The 21880-nt window shown below is 40.6% G+C and overlaps 1 protein-coding gene across 1 annotated transcript; it reads right to left on the bottom strand.

The window, feature by feature from the left end:
• Nucleotides 1-3453: 3453 nt before the first annotated feature.
• ELOVL5 (ELOVL fatty acid elongase 5) lies at nucleotides 3454-21020 on the bottom strand. The gene is made up of 7 exons (XM_074895759.1): nucleotides 20955-21020; nucleotides 18867-19054; nucleotides 11234-11311; nucleotides 10423-10594; nucleotides 8828-8952; nucleotides 6837-6971; nucleotides 3454-5377 (listed from the first exon to the last, which is right to left on the bottom strand). The coding sequence occupies exons 1-7, from the start codon at nucleotides 21010-21012 to the stop codon at nucleotides 5246-5248; spliced, it is 888 nt and encodes a 295-aa protein (XP_074751860.1). The 5' UTR covers nucleotides 21013-21020; the 3' UTR covers nucleotides 3454-5245.
• Nucleotides 21021-21880: the final 860 nt, after the last annotated feature.

The following is a 21880-nucleotide window of genomic DNA, read 5'->3' on the forward strand; positions in this document are numbered from 1 at the left end:
CTCCCTCTGCTGGGCAGTGTTTTGTCCTTTCTTAAATACACTTTCACAGAAGCACCATCAGCTGCATTTTGCCAGAACGCAGAGCAGGGGGATACCAGGGAGTCCCAGCCCCTGGTCCCACAAACTTTAAAAGGGGCCAGTGCCCCCTCTTCAAGCAATCCCCCAGACCTACATGCTGCTCTTATGGGAAAACTACTCCAGAGCCATATTCCACTAACAAAGGCCCTCTTTCAATTTCTAGCCTCTTTACTCTTGGCTAGCTTATACCCATTTGTTTTATGTCAACACAATTAAAATAGCTCATTTTCCTTCATGCTGTCTACTGTCATGTCTGTGTAGGCTGCAATTACATTCCTTCTCAACCTTGGTCTTGCTACGCTCCAGTTCTGCAAGACTTCCTCATTTCTCTGACCACCTCAGTAACTCTTACCTTTCAGAATCAGTTTTCTTGAGAGTAGGTGACCACAGTGGGGCAAAACCATGTATCCATCAAAAGGAAGTCTCACCAGAGCCTCAGCCTCACCCTCCTGCTCTAGCACATTCCTCTTTCTACTAGAAACAGACTGATGATCAAATAAGATTTTTTCCCCCCTCTCTTTTCATAGTAGCAGCTCTACACTGTTGCATAGATGATTCTCAAATGTCTGTCCTTCTCTTCAGTCATTTCCAACTAAAACTCCCATGGAAACAGCTGAAATTCTGTTACTGGTCCCTAAGGGGGATTTACACTAATCCCATCTCTTATTTCAGCCATCGAGGTCATCTGGTTGTTGATGTAGTATATGTAATCTTCCTTGGCACTGACAGTTCTTCTTAATGTTGTAATCTGCAAACATCACTGCAAATATTCCTACTTTTTATACCAAAGTCATTACTAAAAACATTATTAATGGGCTCCCTTCAGGCTGAAAGCATTGAGACAAACCATTTCATCAGTTTGACCCTTACTTGTCCATAGATCCTGTTGCTGGTTACCACACCCTCAAGTTTAGATAATTTCCAAGATTAAAAATAGTATCTATTTCAGATGGATGGAAAATGTATTTCCTTTGTCTACATAGCATTTTTTATTAAACAACAATATCTGTAAGTCAGGTGTGATCACTTCCAGAAAAGCTGTGTTACATTTTCTTCCATTTTCTGTTTCCTTTCTTGTACTCAACCGTACTTCCCATTTATTCTGAAATCTTTCATCATACTGAAATCAGAAAATCAAGTCTACCAGTTAGCAGGTACCACTTTTTACATTCTTCTTATAGAAAATATAGTATCTACATTATATATCCTTGAAACATGTAATTCTTTTTCCTCTTCGTCACAGCTTGACTGTCTTAAACAAAGACACTTTTTGTTTTAATTATTTTTTTAACTGGACCTCTGTTACTCATTTTCCCCCTTTCTGTTTGAGATGATTTTAGTACCTTTGACTTAATATATCATATCTCTGCTACTGTCATTTCATGGAAGCCCACGGGGACTCTAGTTTCCCATAATCATCCAAATCTGCTCTACTGAAATTGAGAAACATACAGATCTTGTTTTGTATATCGGTTTAAATTAAATGGATTGAAACTTGAAAATTGAATTCAAGTTTGCTTTTTAAACCAGTTCTTGCAACATCCTGATGATTACAACTAATTACCTTTGTCGGTTCAGTAATTCTTGGCAGGAGGATGACAGTGGCAGCGTAAATTAATCTTCTGTACCAATGCAACATCAGCACTTCTCTAACATGAGATCTCTATCCATATTTTAATCACCCCCTACACTGCTCAAGGGGATTCCCAGCAGAACCCACACTGTCAAAGTAATTTGGCCTCTGATTTTATTTATACTTTTCTTCAGCATCTAGCTTAGTTTTACATCTTTTTAAAAATAATGTGTACCTTTTAACAACATACAGTCCAGTCACATACAACACACACATTTTTATCAACTTACACCTCAAGACAGCTACCAAATATTGAAGGTAGAGGCAACCTCCCAGAACAGCTCGCCATTAGGTTTGGGGGTCTGGGGTTTTCTTTACCCAAAATTTGGTGGCAGAAGTCCTATCAGAAACTCCAGCGCTTTCTTTACTTAATGCAAGGCAGATATTAAGTACACAATCAATCAACCACAAAGATCTCCTGGGTTTCCAGAATTGTTCTCTGCTTTTCCACTACCCCCTGCCAACTGAGGAATCCCAGTGCCTGAGTGACCCCAGCCCCAGGGGTAGCTTGCACATCCATGACACAGCACTCAGGGTCCTCACACCAAGACCACTGTAAGAAAAGCTATGTTCTGGGCATTTGCTTACCTATCCCATTCACAGCTTAACAAATGTATTCACCTCCCTCTCCACCAATTGGGCTGTAGAGCCTGAGTATGGGAAGCTCCTCACAGCTTAACAAATGTATTCACCTCCCTCTCCACCAATTGGGCTGTAGAGCCTGAGTATGGGAAGCTCCTGAGCTGTGCAAGATCTCAATGCAACAGTTTAAAGCTTGGTCATTTTGGACAAAGTCACTGGGTCTGTGTGGTGGCAAATGATGATAAAGCCATCACATCTTGTCACAGTGTGCCAGTGACTTTGAAGGCTAGGTTTGGAGCGCAGCAGCCCTGTTTCCGCTGGCTCAGTGGGGAAGGCCAGGTTGGTCCTGTGGCTTCTGCCTTCAAGGTACTCCCTACAGATTTGGCTTATCATCGTAAGAACTGCATGTTACTGAACCCCACTTAGAAAAACACTACGCAATTTCAAAGTTGAATTTGCACCTGCAGGAGACAAAACTGCCTTAGCAACCACGTCAGGCATCTGGAGCTCCCTCCCAGAAGAGACCAGCATAGCATGAAACCTCTGAGCTTTTCACACAAAGTGCAAAACCATTTTCCTGCTCTAGGTTTCTTGCTTTAAGAGCCTGCAAGTGAGAAGACAGACAGCTACATAAGTAGTTCTGTTTTAACTAATTCCATCACCAAGCTATCTATCTGGGCTTGCTGCAATGCACCGATTGAACGCTCAAATCAGTGAGGGCTCAGAAAAGATCACTTCTAAGGGCAAGGGGAGATACAAGAAGATTGCAAAAATGCTCCCATTCTGGAGAGAGGTATTATTCACATTTTATAGACAGGATATCTGAGGTAGAAAGTCCGTCTCAGCCACGTTAAGCTTTGCACCCAGCACTCATCCTCTCAGAGACATTCAGCCTGCTCTGCATTCAGTGAGCCAGTAATCCCAGCAGGAGGTTTAATTAAACAATTATTATATTATATATTTCTACAGCCAGACAAGGGAGCAGTGCTTAGTAACAGACAAAGGTGTCTCAGGAATTTGTCACCGAATCTCTGGTACGCTAAATTTCTCTGAGTAGCTGTAGCTGTCCTTCCATCATGACACCTCTCCTTGGCCTGACACAGGATGGGGCAATGCATTAAATCTGTACAAACTCACCAGAATTGAGGCAGAGATCATCAAAAGTGTTTTAATGATTAAACCATGTCAAACATTAACAATGTAGGTATATTCAGATGAGCCAAGGGTTTACTTCTAGCACATTTAGACAGCCTATTTTTGAACATTATAGCTGCTGTACTGAGCTATGTAAAGACTCTGCAAACCAGTACCTAGAAATGAAGACACACGCACAAGCTTTGATAATGTAAACATAACAGACACTGTCTCCTTCAAAACAAGGAATGAAAACCCACAAGGCTAGTAGGAGAACTTATTAATTCCCTAAGAGATGTGCAAAAATTTTTAAAAAGATTTAATTTAAAAAAAAAATTAAACATGTTAAAACTGGCATTTATATAAATATCAAAAAACAAATAGTTAAACTTGAGCAATGACCAGCAGAATGTCTTGCACAATTCAATTTTTCAGAGCTTAATGAATATAATATTCATAAGCCAAACTCTACCATGGCAGATACCAGAATACCAGCAATAGATACTGACTTTGCAACTGACTCCTCATATGTGCAAGGTAAGATTTTACAAGGAGTAACTTTAACAAGCACTCAAACCAAATCCTCAGAGAACAAGCCAAAACATTACTGGTGATATACACAACTCACATTACAGAAACAGACATTTCCAGCACATTTCAGTAACATTTAAAAAACATTAGATATGACTTAGACTGTTTAATTTTGCTTGTTTGGGAAAAAAACACATTTATGTTAGGCACATTTTAAAAATGAACATATGCTACATGAAGAACAGTACAGATACCAACCTAAATACAGACAATTCCAGCAGAAAAGCATCTTTCTGTCTTCGTTTTTAAATTTGTTTTCAGATATGTCACAGATTTAAAACAGTAGCTCCTAAAATGTGGATATGGCTATGGTATTAACACTTGTAATTCTGCCAGTTTCCATATTAAAAACCACTCTTCATTTAGCATTTAAGAATTGTCAGAAATAAGGAGAAAAAAAAAAAAAAAGAAAGAGAAAAGAAAAAATGGGTCCACCCTGTAAATACTCTAAACCTTAGAGACAATATTTAAGTCTTACTGGACTGTGTAAGCGCCAATTAATTTTACATATTAGTGACATATTTCAAATAAAAAAATAAGATCTATTAAAAAGGTAAAATAACTTTTCCATCTGGTTTGTGACTGTTTAGTCAGTTAAAGCCAAATATACAAAACTAAATTCACCATTTCCAATTTCACTGTATCACGTAAGAGATACGTAACATTGTGTATCACATACAAAACAGTAAAATGATCAATGGATTCTTCTAAATGACTTTTTAATAAAAAGTCAGTCAACTGAAAAGTTGAAACATACCCTAATTTTTAAACCAGTAATAAGCTTTGGGCCCTGCTTTTTAATTTAAGGCATGTGTGTTTATCTACTGAAACCAGCATTGTACAAATTACCTCTACAATCACATGCATGATCTACAGTAAAAAAAATGGAGGTTTAGATTACAGTGTTTTCAAATTGTGAATCGTAATTCAGCACCTATCATATTGACTAGTAAGGCAACAGCAGTGTCGGATACTACGATAATACTCCCTTCCACAGTCTATAGCGGGGTCAGTGACAGCCCAGAATTATTTTTAAACTTTAACCTACTTTTATGTCCTGTATACAGTTTCTAGGGTGTTTGCACTGGTTAAGTCCTACATAAATCACACTATTCTAGGCAGGAATAGTTACAGTAGCCGTTAGAGTATTAGTGCACAACTCTTATTGTGCTTACAATCAGATGATTTTGTTGTTGGGGTTATCAAAATGGTTTTTCAGTTTGGTCTTCAATCCTTCCTTTGTTTCCTTTGTTTCACATTGTTCTCAAGGGAAGAAAAGCTGTTTGTGTACCCGTTCACAGTGGCCGTAGAGCCGTTCTGATACTCTTTCCTCCTCGAGGATGCCTTCTTGTTGTAAGTCTAGAATATATGGAAACACATGGTTTTGCTTAAATAGATAGAAATAAATGCTTCTCACAGTAACTTGAGAAACTCAAAAGTAAACTTGCATCCATCATTTTTAAAGACCTTGTGCCGGTAGCAGAGTCTAACAAGCTCTACCATTTTTTGTGTATGAGGCTATACTATGCCTTTCATTCATCACAGCAAGAGAATTAGTTCACTGGAAAACAAAAAGGCTTGGTAGTATGATGGTAGCACTGGGAGTGTTACGTTAACCGTAAATTAGAAATAAGGGAAGCAATTTTATGAGCAGACTATGGCAGAAGAATATACTCAAAATGACAAGTGAGGAAGGAGGTTTGATGCACTGCAGGCGACCATCTCAAGCAAATCCAGAACAAGAAGTGGGTAAACAAGAACTGTGAGGGAAGTTCAGAGACAGAAATGCGAAAGGAATTTGCACTGGCCAACAAGGGAAGCAAAAACTAATAGGCAGGGAGGCTCGGGACACCAAAAAAAATTACAGACAGTGAAAAAACATACATTAATTAGTCTTTGTCAAAGGGGCTCAGTCACTTGACAAGAGTGTGTTTCCCAAAATATGTGTGTGAAAGAAAGGTAAATGATTAAAAGTTAAAGTAAAATTGATGAAGTCAAGTAACATTTGGAATATACCACCGTGTTTAATTAGCACATTCACATGCATCAAGTGATATGAGCCATGGGACTGACTTTAAGAAGTACTGGAAGATCAGACAGGGAAGCCTGCTCTGTTTCCCTCCATGGATCACTCTTAACAGACCCGAAATGCTCAAATCTTTCAAGACACTTTTAAAATACATAACAGAGATTGCTTGTTTGGGGGCAGTAGGCTGTGCTTGTTTGATTTTCTGAAGATGGGTACATCTTTGCACAGAACCTGATTACAAATTACTCAGAACAATCCATACCAAGTCTGGATCTGTCCAGACACGAAATCAGTTTTGTAGAAATGCAACTCAAAAAGCTGATTTTCCATATGGAAATGAAAACAAATGCCTGTAAAGGTGAGACGAAACCAGGTTTCTGTACATTGGGAGTTTGGGAAGTTTTCCTGGATGTAAAACAAGCATCTCCCCTTGTAAGAGCAGTAATGAACAATTCCTTCGGGTGCTTCACAGGTTCACAGGCCACTTTTATTTCAGACTGGAAAGCTGCTTCTTACATAAAGCTCTTCCTCTCCCTTATCTGCAGTTAAATCGCATTAGTAAAATGTCTTCTTGTGCCACTCTGCTTACTGAAATTACTAATTGTTCTGAATTACAGATACAAAATATCAGAAGATTCAAAACTGGAGGGCAGACCAACAAATACAGCACATTAAGAACATATGCATGTTACTGGAAGATAACAAAAGGGTATTTCAAGCATATCTTTCTGTAAACAGCTTTGCAATGAGATACAGCCAGCAGAATGCTACGAAGAATATTACTTTTACCTGAATATAGAAATTTGTGAAGAGGATAATCAAAGAAATCATATAAGAAATCTGGAAATACAGCCACCCCTGAGGAAATGCACATGGCCAAACAACACCACAGCTGGTCTGGAAGATTGTCAGGACAAACTGAGTCTGGGAAGAGGAAAAAAAAAGGAGAAATAGAACACATTAATGCAAGGAGGAAAAGAGCCATTAGTGACCAAAATCTCATTAGTTACTTCCAAAACAAGTAAAAAAAAATCTAATAGTGTGTGTTTGACAAGTTTATCTTCTCTATCTTAGTAACAGTGTAAACCTGAGTTAGTAGATATTCAGATTGTGGTATCCTGTTAAGTGTTTTTGCTTGATTAATATTGTTCCATTTTAGAGCATTAGAGTAAGTTACATAGAATTGATTTATACATATACTAAGGAACAAAGACCACCTTCTTCCTATGAGAGCTCATGGGGTTTGACTCTACCATCCTAACAGAACAGATCTGCATCTCACTGCTTCAGTTGCAAAAGATTTGGGGTCATTGGTTCTACACACAGATCCTGCAATCCTCTCCCACAGACCTGACTGCCTCACGTATGACTCTAGTGCAAGAATTTTTGGGGTAAAGGCTGCAAGGCAGCTGGGGGAGCTTCAATATCTTCAATTAGTTCTTTTGGAAAAACAGAGTTCGGGCCTAAATGCTGCAGAGGGCCTTAGGCAAAATTTATCCTCACATAAAGGCTACCAGATTAGGGAATGTTTATTTAAAAAGGGAAAGACTGTTGTGTTCTGAAGCTCTGCTGTTTTGCTGCCCTAACAGCTATGCACACAGAGGAGGCAGGGAAGTGAAAGCAGCTATGACGATAGCCAGGGGAGCAACTGAAGCACTGAGACACTAGCACTCTGTAGCCCTCAGCCAGCCAGGATGAAGAAAATAGCCTAAATCTGGAAGGGAAATCCCCCCCCCACAAAGCACAAACTCCCCCTCAAACAACCGTCCCCACGGCTACCATACTTAGCCATCCTTCAGGAAGAAAGAGTGCTAAAAACCCCACAGATTTTGAGAATCAACACTCTGAACTGCTGGCAGCAGGTGTTATTAATCATCACCAGCAAATGTTATTAAACCTATTGACAGCTCTGAGAAGGTGCTAAGGGGTGGGGGGAAGATAACAAAAAAAGTTTATCTCTAGGCTTCAGTTTCCCCACCTACAAACTGGGGAAGACACAACACTCATGCACGTTTCCTTGGGGTGTTCTGACATGTAGACACATTGAAACCTGGTTCTCGTTCAGTGTCACTACAGCGTGTGCCATATTGCTTAATTTCATTGCTCTTTTCACCTCCAGTACACAGCATTCGGGCTTCATCACTGTACACACAGGAAACAATACAAATGGATACAAGGAGCTCAACACAGAATTACAAGAGAAAAAAATCTGCCCATTTAAAGTGCAGAAGGAGACCAGAAATATTGAACACTTTTTAATAAACCATTTGCAACTGTATGCAAAAGTGAGACAGAAAATCCATTGTCCCACAGGACTAGAATGAAGGGCCTTGTTAGCTGTGGACTGCATTACAGTCAAGTTTCTGGTCTGTCATCTCAACATCAGCCTGAGCAACCAAGCACAAAGAAGAGCACACTAGCTCAAGCTGACTTGGAAGAAAAGCTTCTCCCTCCTCCCTAGCTAGTGAGTCTCAGAAAACCCAGCGCTGCAGCTTCCAAATACATCCAGCCATACAACACAGGGAGGTGGAGAAAGATCCCACTGATCTCAGCACTGATTCATGTACACCATCAGTCCCCAGCTCCCCATCGTCCTGAAAACAGAACAAACAGAGGTGCAAAAGCCAGATATCTAAGGTGATTTAGGCACTTAAAGATGTAGAAGGTACTAGCCTTCATTCTCCCTTCTTCCACCCCCTGCCAAAATTTTCTAACTCAGTAAAGAGGATCTCGTTATAAATACAAGAGCCTGCTGAAGCACTGAAAGACTAATCACTCACCAGCTGCCCCTGAGTGATGTACTTCTTCCACCACAGATAAGGACGCATTGCTGGAACAGCAGACAATCCATAGTAGGAGTACATGAGGACATGGATAAAGCTGTTCAGTGTGGCACCAAAGTAAGCTTAAAAAGGGCAAAGGAGAAAGAAAGTACACTGCGTTACCAGGAACATGCTGTTTCATGGAACTTACAAAAATAACAAGTTCAAAATGCTATTTAAAATACGATTTCTCTTAGAAGAAAGGCAAGAGATTTATTATTTGGATTGGAGAAGCTGTTTTGCAGCTGTGCATTTTATACCAGCCTTCTGGTTTTGTTTCCTTGATTTATTCTTTTTCACATCTACATTTTGGCTTCTCAAGGGAACTGAGGAAGCTGATAAAAACGAGGCATGTAAACATGCCCAACAATCACTAGCTTCACTCATCTAATTTTAGGCTTATCTCACTTCCTTCCAGGCAGGAGCCTATTTTGTCATTTATAACCAAAAGCAACAGATATCTTCAGAAACTGCAAGTTAGCCATTTTATTTGTCCTTGTTTACAGCACCTTTAGTCATTAAAGAAAGTTTTAGCTTAACACCAAACCACACAGAGCTGTGATGACCAAGCAGAACATACAGCTTGGAAAGGAAGAAGAAAAACACATCACTAGAAATAGCACAAAAGTATTTTCAAGACCACACAAACACAAGATAGACTCTTAAGTATCTGCACTTTTGACTGCTGTATAAGCAAGGACTGACTTCCCTGGAGAAGAATGTGGTTCCAGATGCACACTTTTTATAAGTTCAGCATTACTCACTGCTGTGCCGACAACACAAAACAAGTAAGAGTTTCTATGTTGTTTGGCTCGGAAAGCAGACTCCTGAGCAACCCAGCCTCTTGGTCTGCACTGATGGTAGTTCACATCCACTGAATTTGAAAAGGTTTCTCTTGGATGAGTGTTCAGTATCTATAAGCTGCACATCTGAACCACAACTAAGACATGCTAATGCAGTTAGGAAACAGATGCCAGCTAAAAGCAATTAAATTAAATAACCAAAGCAAGATTGCCAGAGGTTAGCAGGATTTAGACAAGACATGGAAAACTTCCACTTAAGATGCATTTAGTCAAGTTCATTAGCACTCAGGGAACAAGATTTTAATTGAAACCATTTGTTATGGCTAGTCATATAATGAGATTAAATTAAGAAAGTAACATCTCATGTAAACTTGAGAGATACAAGAACAAGAGTCACTATTAGCTATCTTGCAGCTGAAACAAACTTCTGGTCCTGACCTGGAAAAGAGTATTGTTTCTTTAGAGAGTCTGCAACCACCACAAAATAGAGAAAGCAAAATTGACAGGTATCAGACCTGGACTACTGCCCCTGATGAATGTCACACTGCCAAGCAAATTCTTCAAACTACATAGACATGCCTTTTCTAGAGGCAGCTTAACTCCTGCAACTATCTGCAACAGTTGCAATGCAGAAAAGCATCTTAATATGGGACAGAACAGCTGAAGGTACCAGAGATGTCTGGTTTGACCAAAAGAAAACCAAAACAAGACCCTTGTTCCAAGTGTTCTCCACCATAATCCAGTACTTACAGTGACCACAAGGCACCCAGTTCATAACAAACCACCAAATGTTCAGCATTGTGGCATGGTGGTAGACATGTAGAACAGTGATCTGATGATTATTTTTCCGCAAAATGAAAAAGAAGGTATCCATGAACTCAATGAGTTTGGAGAAATAATACCACCAGAGAACACGTATGATCTAGAAAGGAGGAAACAAGTTTTAGAAGCATTGCACATTATGGGGGCTTTCAACCCTTTAGCTGAGTAATTAAAACCCAGATTCTGTCCTGCACTAGCATTGAAGACACCGCTGAGATCTTGTGTAATGCTTCTGCCTCAGATAATCTCTGTAGGAGATCCAAGTACAAACCCATAGCTACAGATTAAAACAGGATGACAAAGACTGCTTTATGAGGCTATTGCTATGTACCTGGGATGTCCTGGGAGAAACGAGAAAATATTTAACCAAAGTTGATCCTGCAGTGCTCTCTGTAAAGAAGAGCTCTGAACAGCGACTAGAAGAAATCATCACATCTCAGAAGGAAAAGGGGAGTCACAACACACAGTGGTTGGATACAATCTGAAGACCAAGCCCTTGTGTTTTGACCTGGGAACACTTGAAAATTTACAGATAATTACTCACCAAAATACTAATCATGAATATACTGTAGATTAACTATTACATTTGACAACGCATTGTCCATTGTACTGTAAAAGGAGGGGAAAAAAGTATATAGTTTGAACAAAACTATGTGCATAATCAATACTGTTCTGCTTTTCACGTACACACAAGCAGACAATTTGAAACGTTATTTGCTGTAAGTCTCCATTACATTACCTTCATATCGGCTTCTCCTCCACTGTGCGTATCCTGACAGAAGAAATTGTATCCTCCTTCCCATACTCCTGTCACCAGCTGAGAAGATCAAAGAATAAAGTGTTATTTGGGGGGAAGGCTGTACCCCGCAGCACATGCAAACCTCCACAGCGGCTCTGCTGAGACATCTGGTGTCAAGGGATTTATGGGCACCCGAGTGTGGCATTAGGTTGAATTCAAGCTCCAAGCAGTGACCTAATCATAGTGGAGGGTGAATTAACAAATTCTTCCAATTGGGGTATACCAGAATAAAAACAGGTGGTAGCATCTTACGCCCACTTATCCCACAGAGCATGTGTGTTTTGCACAGTCTTATTCCAGACAGATTCTCAAGAAATATCTTTTTCTCTTGGCTGATGATCTCATTGTTGGAGAAAGTAAACAACCAAAGTAAAATAAATATATTTTTCTTCTGATTATTTTTGGAAAGAAAGTTTATTTTAAAGAAACTTTATATAGAGAGATCTGACTACAAATTTTCAGCCATGTAACAGAGCAAATCTTCAGCTTTACTATCTTTAACAGCCAACAACTGATGGTTTATGGTATTGCGTTTCTTCAAGATCTTTTAACTAATTCACTCATCCCAGTATAAGTGACTTCCTCTATAGGATATGGCATTGCCTGACTGACTTCCTGGCATAACAAATAACACCTCAGATCTGATGGAATTACTTTCAAGAGTAATGAGCAGGTATCAGTCAGGAGAGGCTGATGGGGAGCCCATTGCCAAGGGGTTGGCTGAAACCTCTGGAGAAGCAAGAGGCAAGCTGGATGTCCATGTCCCACCCTTTCATGGGTGGGAGATGGAGGGGCAGGTTGAGGGTGGGATGGGAGGAGGGAGTGGGTACAAGGACAGGAGCAAGCCCCCTTTAATACTGCAACAGAAGGGATCACAGGATGGTGTTTATAAAGACATTTTTCCTCTTGGGAATAGCATATGGAGAGGAGTAACAGATTTAGATGATTCCCAAGTGAAAAAATGAATTGTTAGGTATCCCAAAAAACATTTTAAAGGCAGAAACAGATATCCTGCACAAGCAAGTTATCCAGTTTTGGCCCTAACTATGCTCATGCAGAATATAAAAAAGCTTTGCAAAGCCACGGTGGAAAACAATTTGTACCATAAGTCATTTGAAGTGACCATGTGAGTAAAGGACTACAATAACTGGGCATGATTAAAATGCTGCTCAGAACTGTGAATGGGAAGCTAATTCTAAAAGGTGCAATAAAGATTATCAGTTAAATGATCCACCTTTCCCTAATGTTATTTCTTTCATGCCTCATTTTCCCTCTAAATTAGCTTTTAAAATACCCAATCAGCCTAGGTCATTATTTTTGACCCAAGATAGAAGTATTGCCACTATTTAGGGGGAAAAAAAAAGACATCTAGTTATATCATAACATATAGACCTGGAATTATCTCATGTATTACAGATAAATCAATACCACCTAGCCACAGTGAAAGCAGGGCAGCCGTGCGCATCAATGGCAGACCCAAGCAATTTCTCTATCCAAGCAGCAAAGGGAACACAGCCACGGGAGGACTCCTCTCCGGGCTGTAAGGCAGGCATGACTGTGCAAGGCACACCAGTTTAGAAGTGGTCCCCTGCTAAAGGACCAGCTACGACCCAGAGGAAGCCTTGCACCAAACCGCTCTTAGGGCACCGAGGGGAAGCCTGTGCAGCTTCACAAGTGCCTGCCAGTCCCTCAGACAGAAGACCACATTGTGCTGTGATCATGTTGTTAAGAGCTTACAGATGTTTTCATACAGTTCTCATAGCTCAAGGAAGTGTTAAGAATAGAGTGATACTCACAACGTTTATATTGTAATTAATCCAAACAGCATCTATCACTAATGCTGCAGTCCATAAACTTATCCCAAGTAAAAGGTAGCATAGTGAAACCCAAAGAGCTTTCCCTGCAAGTGATACAGGTTCACTACCTAAAGCGTAATGCAACCAAAGGTGTCTGGATGGATCCCACCTCTCAGGAAGGGCAAAGCTATCAATGTGGCTATAGGTCGCTTCAGCTAAACCTGAGTTTCCCCTTCTGGAACCCTTGTTTCCAGAAGAGCATGTAGTAACATGCTAGGAGCTGTAATACTCTCACAGCCACAGGGGTTTAAATTACAGAAGCAAAACAACATTTGTAAGAAACTGTAACATCTTTTATCATATAAATAGTTAGTAAAGTTACAAAAATAATTTAATCTCTCCCTTTCCAGAGGAACGAAATGGTGAAAAGCTGCTATTGCTGCCCACAAACTACTGCTGCTACCCACAAACCTTGCTTGGTGCAACATACAACACACAGATAATCCTTTTACTGAGTAAAGCAGCTGCTCCTTTGTCTGACACCACTATTTCCTACATCCACAATATTTTCAGCACATACTGGAAGGCTTCAGAAAACAAAATCAATGGGCCACTTGGAGACCTGACCACGAATGATTCCCAAATGGTTCTGTTACGCATGGGGCTGGGCGTACAGCACCAGAGAGCTGCTTACATGCCACCTAGAAAGCAATAAATAGAGGTGTCATAAATGGCTAGCTAGTGCATTTAAGTCATTGCTCATGCTTATTGTGGTCTGCTTTCAGGATGGCCAGAGTTTCTGATCTCCCCTTACAGTTACTGTACAGCATGTCTCAGCTTGCCCAGCAATGGGCTGGTGGCTCCTCAGCTGCCCCAGGCTTGAAACAACCTTTCCATGCCCTCTGTCCCTAGGAAGTCCTTCATTTTCAGGTTGGCAGGAGCCCAGGCTTGCTAATGGCATTGCTGATGCACAACCACGGGCGTATCTTTTCTCAAGAAATTAACCTATTCAGAAAAGGCTGACTATAAAAATTTTCACCAGAGTACATGATTTTTAAATGACACAAAAAGAGACAGCTCCTTCCCAACTAGAACTTATCTGTCTACTGACATAAAAGACAATAAAAAATGTTTCCATAAATACATTAGCAACAAAAGGAGCCCTAAGGAGAATCTCCACCCTGTACTGGATACGGGGGGGGGGGGGGGGGGGGGGGAATGGACACGACACACACGACAGTGACAAGGTCGAGGAAAAGGCTGAGGTACTTAATGCTTTCTTTGCCTCAGTCTTTAATAGTAAGACCAGTTGTTTTCTGGGTAACCAGCCCCCTGAACTAGAAGACAGGGATGCGGAGCAGAATGAAGCCCCCATAATCCAAGTGGAAAGGGTTAGCAACCTGCTACACCATTTAGATACAAACAAGTTTATGGGTCAGATGGGATGCACCCAAGGGTACTGAGGGAGCTGGAAGAAGTGCTCATCAAGACACTTTCAATCATTTATCAGCAGTCCTGGCTAACCAGGAAGGTCCCAGTTGATTGGAAGTTAGCAAGTGTGACGCCCATCTACAGGAAGGAATGGAAGGAGGATCCAGGGAACTACAGGACTGTCAGTCTGACCTTGGTGACAGGAAAGCTTATGGAGCAGATCATCTTGAGTGCCATCACATAGCATGTACAGGACAACCAGGGGATCAGGCCCAGTCAGCATGGGTTTATGAAAGGCAGGTCCTGCTTGACAAACCTGATCCCCTTCTATGACAAGATGACCTGTTTATTGGATGAAGGAAAGGCTGTGGATGTTGTCCACCTAGACTTTGGTAATGCCTTTGACACAGTTTCCCACAGCATTCTCCTGGAGGATCTGGCTGCTCACAGCTTGGACAGGTGTACTCTTCACTGGGTTCAAACTTGGCTGGATGGCAGAGCCCAAAGAGTTGCGATGAATGGAGTTAAATCCAGTTGGTGGCTGGTCACAAGTGGCAGACCCCAACGGTCACTATTGGTGCCACTCCTGTTTAACATCTTTATTGATGATCTAGACGAGGGGATCGAGTGCACCCTCAGTCAGTTTGCAGATGACCCCAAGTTGGGCGGGAGTGTTGATCTGCTCGAGGGCAGGGAGGCTCTGCAGAGAGACCTGGACAGGCTGGAGCCATGGGCTGAGGCCAACTGGAGGAGTTTCCATAAGGCCAAATGCCGGGGGCTGCCCTTGGGCCACAACAACCCCCAGCAGCGCTACAGGCTTGGGGAGGAGTGGCTGGAGAACTGCCAGTCAGAAAGGGACCTGGGGGTGTTGATTGACAGCTGGCTGAACAGGAGCCAGCAGTGTGCCCAGGTGGCCAAGAAGGCCAATGGCATCTTGGCTTGTGGCCAGGAAACAGTGTGGCCAGCAGGACTAGGGAAGTGATCGTGACTTATTGCTTGTTACTTGGGAGAAAAGGTCGACACCCACCTCTCTACAACCTCCTTTCAGGTAGCTGTAGAGCGTGAGCCTCCTTTTCTCCAGGCTAAGCAACCCCAGTTCCCTCAGTTGCTCAAATCCTGGTGGCTCATATCACTTGGCTAGTTTTGCTAACAAACACCCCCAAAATAAATAGGTCTGCATGCCATATAACTGGGTACCTGGCACTTTTCCTGCTTTGCCAAATTACCCCACCAAGACTCAAGCAGAGAGGCATGGGCCCTACTCACAGCGTTGCAAGAACAACTTGACTCGTGATCCTGGAGCAGAGCAGCAACAGGGGTGGAAGCAGTACTACCTCTGCTGCTCTCCCTAACTCCCACAGCTCCCTCAGATACAGCCATGCCAGTCAGCGGGAGATTAACCCATATCCTGCTACGCACCTTCTCCACCACATGGGAGGCCTCCCCTTGTTGCCCCTGCCCAACACAGGAGTGCTTTTTTCCCCTCAAAGTCCAAGCACTGTATATTTATACAGAATAAAACATTGTTTGCCCCTAATGAGCATCCCCTCTTCCTGAAGTATGGGAGTGACATGTCAGCCTGGAGAAACCTCTCCCGCTCCCCTAGGCCTGCCATGTCTTTTGTATCATCTGGGACAAGCACAGTCCAATACTCTGTTCTGCTAGTACCAGAACCCAGACCAGTCATTAAATGCCCAAATAAATAATTTATAGCAAGTACACACAGAAACTACTATCTTAGGAATTCCAAATAAGAAGAATAAGGTTATATTACATTACATCAGTAGATCAAATGGTGCAAGTACACAGTAACTAGAATTACACAAATCCTACAATGCAAAATTGTTTTCCCCACATTATTGCATATAAATTCTCAAATGTAAAGGTCAGAAAGACCAAGCAGGTCATCTTTCTCATCCTAGTTGGGAGGATGCCTTACTTTAACATCTTATTTCAGTCATATAATATTTAAACTGAGCTGTGATGCTATGAATCATGACCTGAACCACCACAGCTGTAACTCAGAAAGAACTCCAAAGCAGGGTTTCAGGTTTATTGTACACAAGCTATTAAACCAGCTTATTTTCAGACAGGCTACTAAACAAGTTCATAAGTGGAGATGTTTTATGACTTTCCTCAAACTATGACTGAAAAATCCACCTGAAATTCAAAGTGACAACAAGGAAGAGAACAGGGAGTTACATCTCTTTTGGATGCTGCTCTTCACCATGTTATCTTAAAAGTATGTGTACTATGAAGTGCTACTGGTATATGGCTAATCCTTCAAAGCCAAATTTCCACTATGTGATCTGAGCAAAGGTATCGTCTGCTTCGCACCGACACAGGTAATGGTGGAGGCACTACAGCTAGAGAACATACCTGCAGGTGCAGGAAGCTCAATTTTTTTCCCCTATCACCTGGCCCTTGAGCTCTCTCCCTGCAAACACCAAGCAGTGCAGTGTTATGTCAGCACAGCTCTCTACTTGGAAGCACTTTTATGGGATCAGTCCCCGGTTGCACAACATTGCTTGCCCTCGCGTCTAGCTTGTAAGTGCTGTCAAACACATTTCATGGCAACTATCAGAAGTTTAATAGTCTTCATAACACTGTAGCTTCGTGTATTCCCATTTATAAAGGGAAGGTATATTTACAGCAATACCAGTGAACACTTTCATATAAAGTTACATTATGAGCAATATTCACTTTGATTGTTTCACTATACAGGAAGGAGGAGCCTTAATAGTCACTGTATTTTAGTTGTCTCATTCCTTCACAATATAAAAGCCATTCAGCTGGCTACAAGTATGAGGACTTGTTCAGCATACAAGAAATAGTCCTTTCTTGGTAACCAGTTCATTGTTAGCAAGAAAAAGGCATTTGTAAGATCAACAGTTCAGATCTTTTCTTCTGTTTAAATTTATCACCATGGTTTGTAACATGTAGAATGCTACAGAAATTTTCATTTGGAAACTATGCATATTATTTCAAGTATTCAAGGAAAAAAGATTGGCTACCCTGAGAGTTTTATCCACACTCAGTACAACTGAAGAAAATTCCATACTTGTAAACACTCAATAACATAACTGGAGGTTAAAACAATAGATAAATAATGCAGATGTTGTACATGAAGTCCTCAACAATACTTTTAGACAAATTAAACAGGTAACACACAAATTTTTCTGGATGGTAACATCCTGACTCGGAGGTTAGAAATATAAGCACATCAAGAATAAAAGTTGTTCCAAGTACCTACTGAATCCAAGACTGTTTACCCTGAAGAATCAAGTATCAAAGTTCTTAATAACCCAACTCAGTAATTTTTGACTAAACAATTCAGTACATAGAAATAACTTTAAATTTAAATCACTTGCTATCTAAATGCTCACCTTGTAAAACACTACAGAATTAACTAGAAACTTAAAGGAGAATTACAGCTTGCATATACTTCTAAGCAAATGCAAAAAAAAAAAGGAAAAGAGATTAGTAGTTTTGGCTTTAGCTTGAATTGTATGATGAAAATGAAATCTCTCCTTAAAGAAAGAAGTGCTTTTGGTTAAAAGCAAGCCAGAGTATCCTGTACATTAAAGCCACACAATCAATCATTTTCTGACCACATTCTTATTTACACTAACATAGTTCTTAATTTTCACTTTAAGAAAAACCATATAATTCTGAGTAAAAGCAGCTAAAATGCTCTCTGGGAAGTGGATCACTTTATACTGCCTAAATCTTTGTTTTGTTAGGAGAGAAAATAAGTCCACAGAAAGTCCAATTCAGTTGGAAATGTATTTGTATGTTCAGATTTTTACTTCCAAGAAACAGATGAATCACAATGCCGTTGATGGAATTGTTTCAGCAAAACTAAGAGGACATGAAGCAATTGTAGGCTTACAGAAATAGATATGGAGTGTGTGCATGATTAAACACATTTAAATAAAACACCTTTTGCACTCCAAATCAAGTCGTAGTTTTGCTATGAAGTGCTCTGTACAATCCACCAGCACAGTCACATTGAGCATGACTTCTAGGCAAGGAGGAATTACTGAAGGAGTAGCCAGGTTCCTGCTGAAAGATCAGGCCTTCACTCCCACTGAGCGACAGAAGTGTATTTGAAACACTGCTAACCAAGGTCAGCATAGATGTTTAAGGCAAGGTTTGTTTCACACTGTCCTTAGAGGTAACATTACAACTACAATCTTCTCCCCTGAGAAGTGACATTGAAGAACAGTTGCAACATTTCTGCAGATATTTCCCCTGGACTTTCCTCGGAGATGATTTTCAACATAAGCCAAAATAATTAAAACAGATACTGCAAAATAACCCTGACCCAACCCCTTTCCTCCTACCTCATAAAACATATACAGGGAAAGCAGTGTAAGTCCAAGGTTGTAGACCACTAGAATACCCCTGCACGAGAACGGTTGCTTATTCCGCATGTACTTTGGTCCTAGCCACACGATTAGTAAGTACAAGACTGAGAAGATAAAGGTAGGTGTATAGTTCTCCAGAAGAAGCCATCCTTTTACTCTGGGGTCTGAAACAAACAAAAACATGGAAACACTTAGATTTTATACGGGGAAGAATTCAATGCATCCAGAAAAACCTTTACCCAAAATGCTTCTAGTGCCAGAATACTGGAGGGAAAGGGAAAGGAAGAGCAGCAATCCATTTTATTAAGGGCAACATTGCTAATTACAAACAATCTCTGCAAACAAGATTTTAGTTATACAGTTGTTAAAGAAAGCAGAAATAATTCTCTTCTTAAGGCAAAAATACTCCTAAATTATTACCGCTATTATTTTTAAAAAGTCACTACCGTTCAGAATCATCGTCCATCCTGAATACCACAGATGAGCTTAAATTATGAAGAAAAACTTCAACAATCTTTATTCTCTCAAATCAACCTTTCCTGATAGCACACATCTTATTTCCTCACAGAGATAGCAAAGCTAGGAGTGAAGCAGATACCTTTGTAGTTATCAGTGGATGATCCTGATAATTATTTTCTAGTCAGTGCTAACACAATTAGACTCGTGTATGTGCTACTCAAAAGGATTAAATTTTGAAGTCCTTGTGGGAGCAATGAAACAGAGTAGGCAGTCCAGACTGATTAACCAGTCCAGCTGGCAACACGTCAGCTGCTCGGGAAAAGCACATAAACCGCCCTGAACAAGAGGATTTCAGGGGAACACTTGGGACAAGTGCATGATTCTTCTGAACCACAACTGTGTTGTCTGTACCCAGCAACAGCACCGCATTTCACTCCTCTCACTGAAGTCGGTCTGAAGGATTGAAACCAAATTTGCAAACTCATAAATCAACAATTCAGTTATTGCTGGCATTCACAGCCCTGACTTAATTTCAAAGGATTCACATGTGGATCCCGAATGTAAGAAATGAGGCCTTAAAATGTAGGTTGGGAATTAGTTAAGAAAGCCGGGGAATTGTTTGGATTTGCTACCTTTATGGTTCATTATTTTTAAGACATGGCAAATATTGACCATATGCCAGCACATGCAGTAAGTTATATCAGAACATCCAGAGTAATTTAAATGGGCTTAGTATGAAGAGGGGGGCAACAAGGGCACTGAGCTACCAAAAAGCAAACAGAAAACACACTTTGAAGGATCAGAGAGTTGTTCCACCTCCTGTGGACTTTGTCTTGCGAGGAAGCAGCACCACCACCGAATTCCACTGTGACAAAGAAAGAGGCAGAAAAGACACTACTGAAGCAATCCGAGGAGAAAGCGCATGCCACTGAGCAGGATTGCTACGCACACTCTGTACAGGATGCTGACATTAACACTCCCTGGTCAGCACCAGGTGGAACAGGGCCATCCCTACCCTAGCTGGAAGCCCCCACCATGAGGCTACTGTCTGTCCCAGTCCCACTGCATCTCTCTTCTTTATGCTGACCAGGATTGCTGTTCTCCACCTGTAGAATTTTTCCCAGTCAAAAACCTACCAGAACCATTGTTTCTTTAAAAATAACTGTTTCAAAGCAATGCTCTCCAAAAACTACATTTCTTCAGTGAAAAATTGCTTAGCAGCTCTGGTTACAAGTAAGCATATTTTTATTTCATCAAATGCAAAGTAAAAACGATTTTTAAAAATAAAAACTATTATTAAATTCTTTAAAAAAAGTGGCAAAGATCTGAGTGAGAGAAGCCATTCACTAAGACTAACAACAGGAGCTTAACTGAGTAAGAAAAATAGCTCCTATGATTGTCATAGGTGAAAAATAAGCAGCTCTTCAGGTCAAAACATCAGAAGCATTGAGTAGATTTTTTGATTTATTACAGAATCACATATTTTGATGTTTGCAGATACTAAAATAGTCACCTGTCAAAGTCAGGATGTTACAGAAAAGCTGTATGCCCTAGTATCTGCACTTAAATATCAGTTTTATTTAGGTATTTGTTGACAAATCTTACCTCTGGGTCCAAGCCAAACATCAAGATAGCTATTGATTGTTTTATCCAGAAATTCCATTCTACAACCTATTGAAATGGAAAGAAGAGGAAAAAGTTAGTTCTTCAGCTCACAGAAGTAGTTTAATCATCTGAGTACCACCTGTTAGGGTTAACAAAGAAAAAACTAATATACAAAAATTGCAGCAGACATACTGGACATTACTAGCACATATAAAGCTCATAAAGCCACTGGTGTAAGAGCAGTATTTCTTGCAGAAATATTTTATCATGAATCTAGATACAGAGATGCTTAAAATAATGAGTTCAGATTAATCTTAAATTCTTTTGATTCTGTATTTTTTAAGTGCAACTACATGATGACATCTTGCAAGATCCCTCTGCAAGGAGAAGGAGGAGGAGGAGAAGGATTGGACCTTGAGAAAGACAGATATAATTAAATTCTCAAATAAATGCTATGAAGCTCTTTTAACAAAGAGCCTCGAGTAGCTGGCAACACTAGGTGGAGAAGAGGAGGGAAGGTAAAAGTGAAAACTGGCTCTGCTTTCACTTCTATGGATAGGTGACTGATGAGAGCTCTGATTAACAGCCCATAAAACCAAGAGATCAACAGTCACCAAATGACAGCGAGGGCTGCAGTGGCAAGGGAGAAAACACTGCAGTTCATGGCATGAACATCTTCAGTTCCAGTAACTGCTTACCAGCAAGACATTAACAGATAAAACTCATTCAACATCAGTACTGTAGAGGGATTCAAATGTCATCTGTCAGCTCCTCACACAGCCAGTATTCACTGGTAGCACCTATATATTGTGAGGTACGTAAGCCGCTGTACCTCCCTAAGGCTAGAGCAGGGAAGAATTATCAACACTTTCCATGAGCAGGGACAACTGCATATGAAGCCATTCCAAAGAGGAAGTAATTGTCTT

Source organism: Athene noctua, chromosome 1 (genome assembly GCF_965140245.1).
Source record: "Athene noctua chromosome 1, bAthNoc1.hap1.1, whole genome shotgun sequence".
In the NCBI taxonomy this organism is placed as follows: Eukaryota; Metazoa; Chordata; class Aves; order Strigiformes; family Strigidae; genus Athene; species Athene noctua.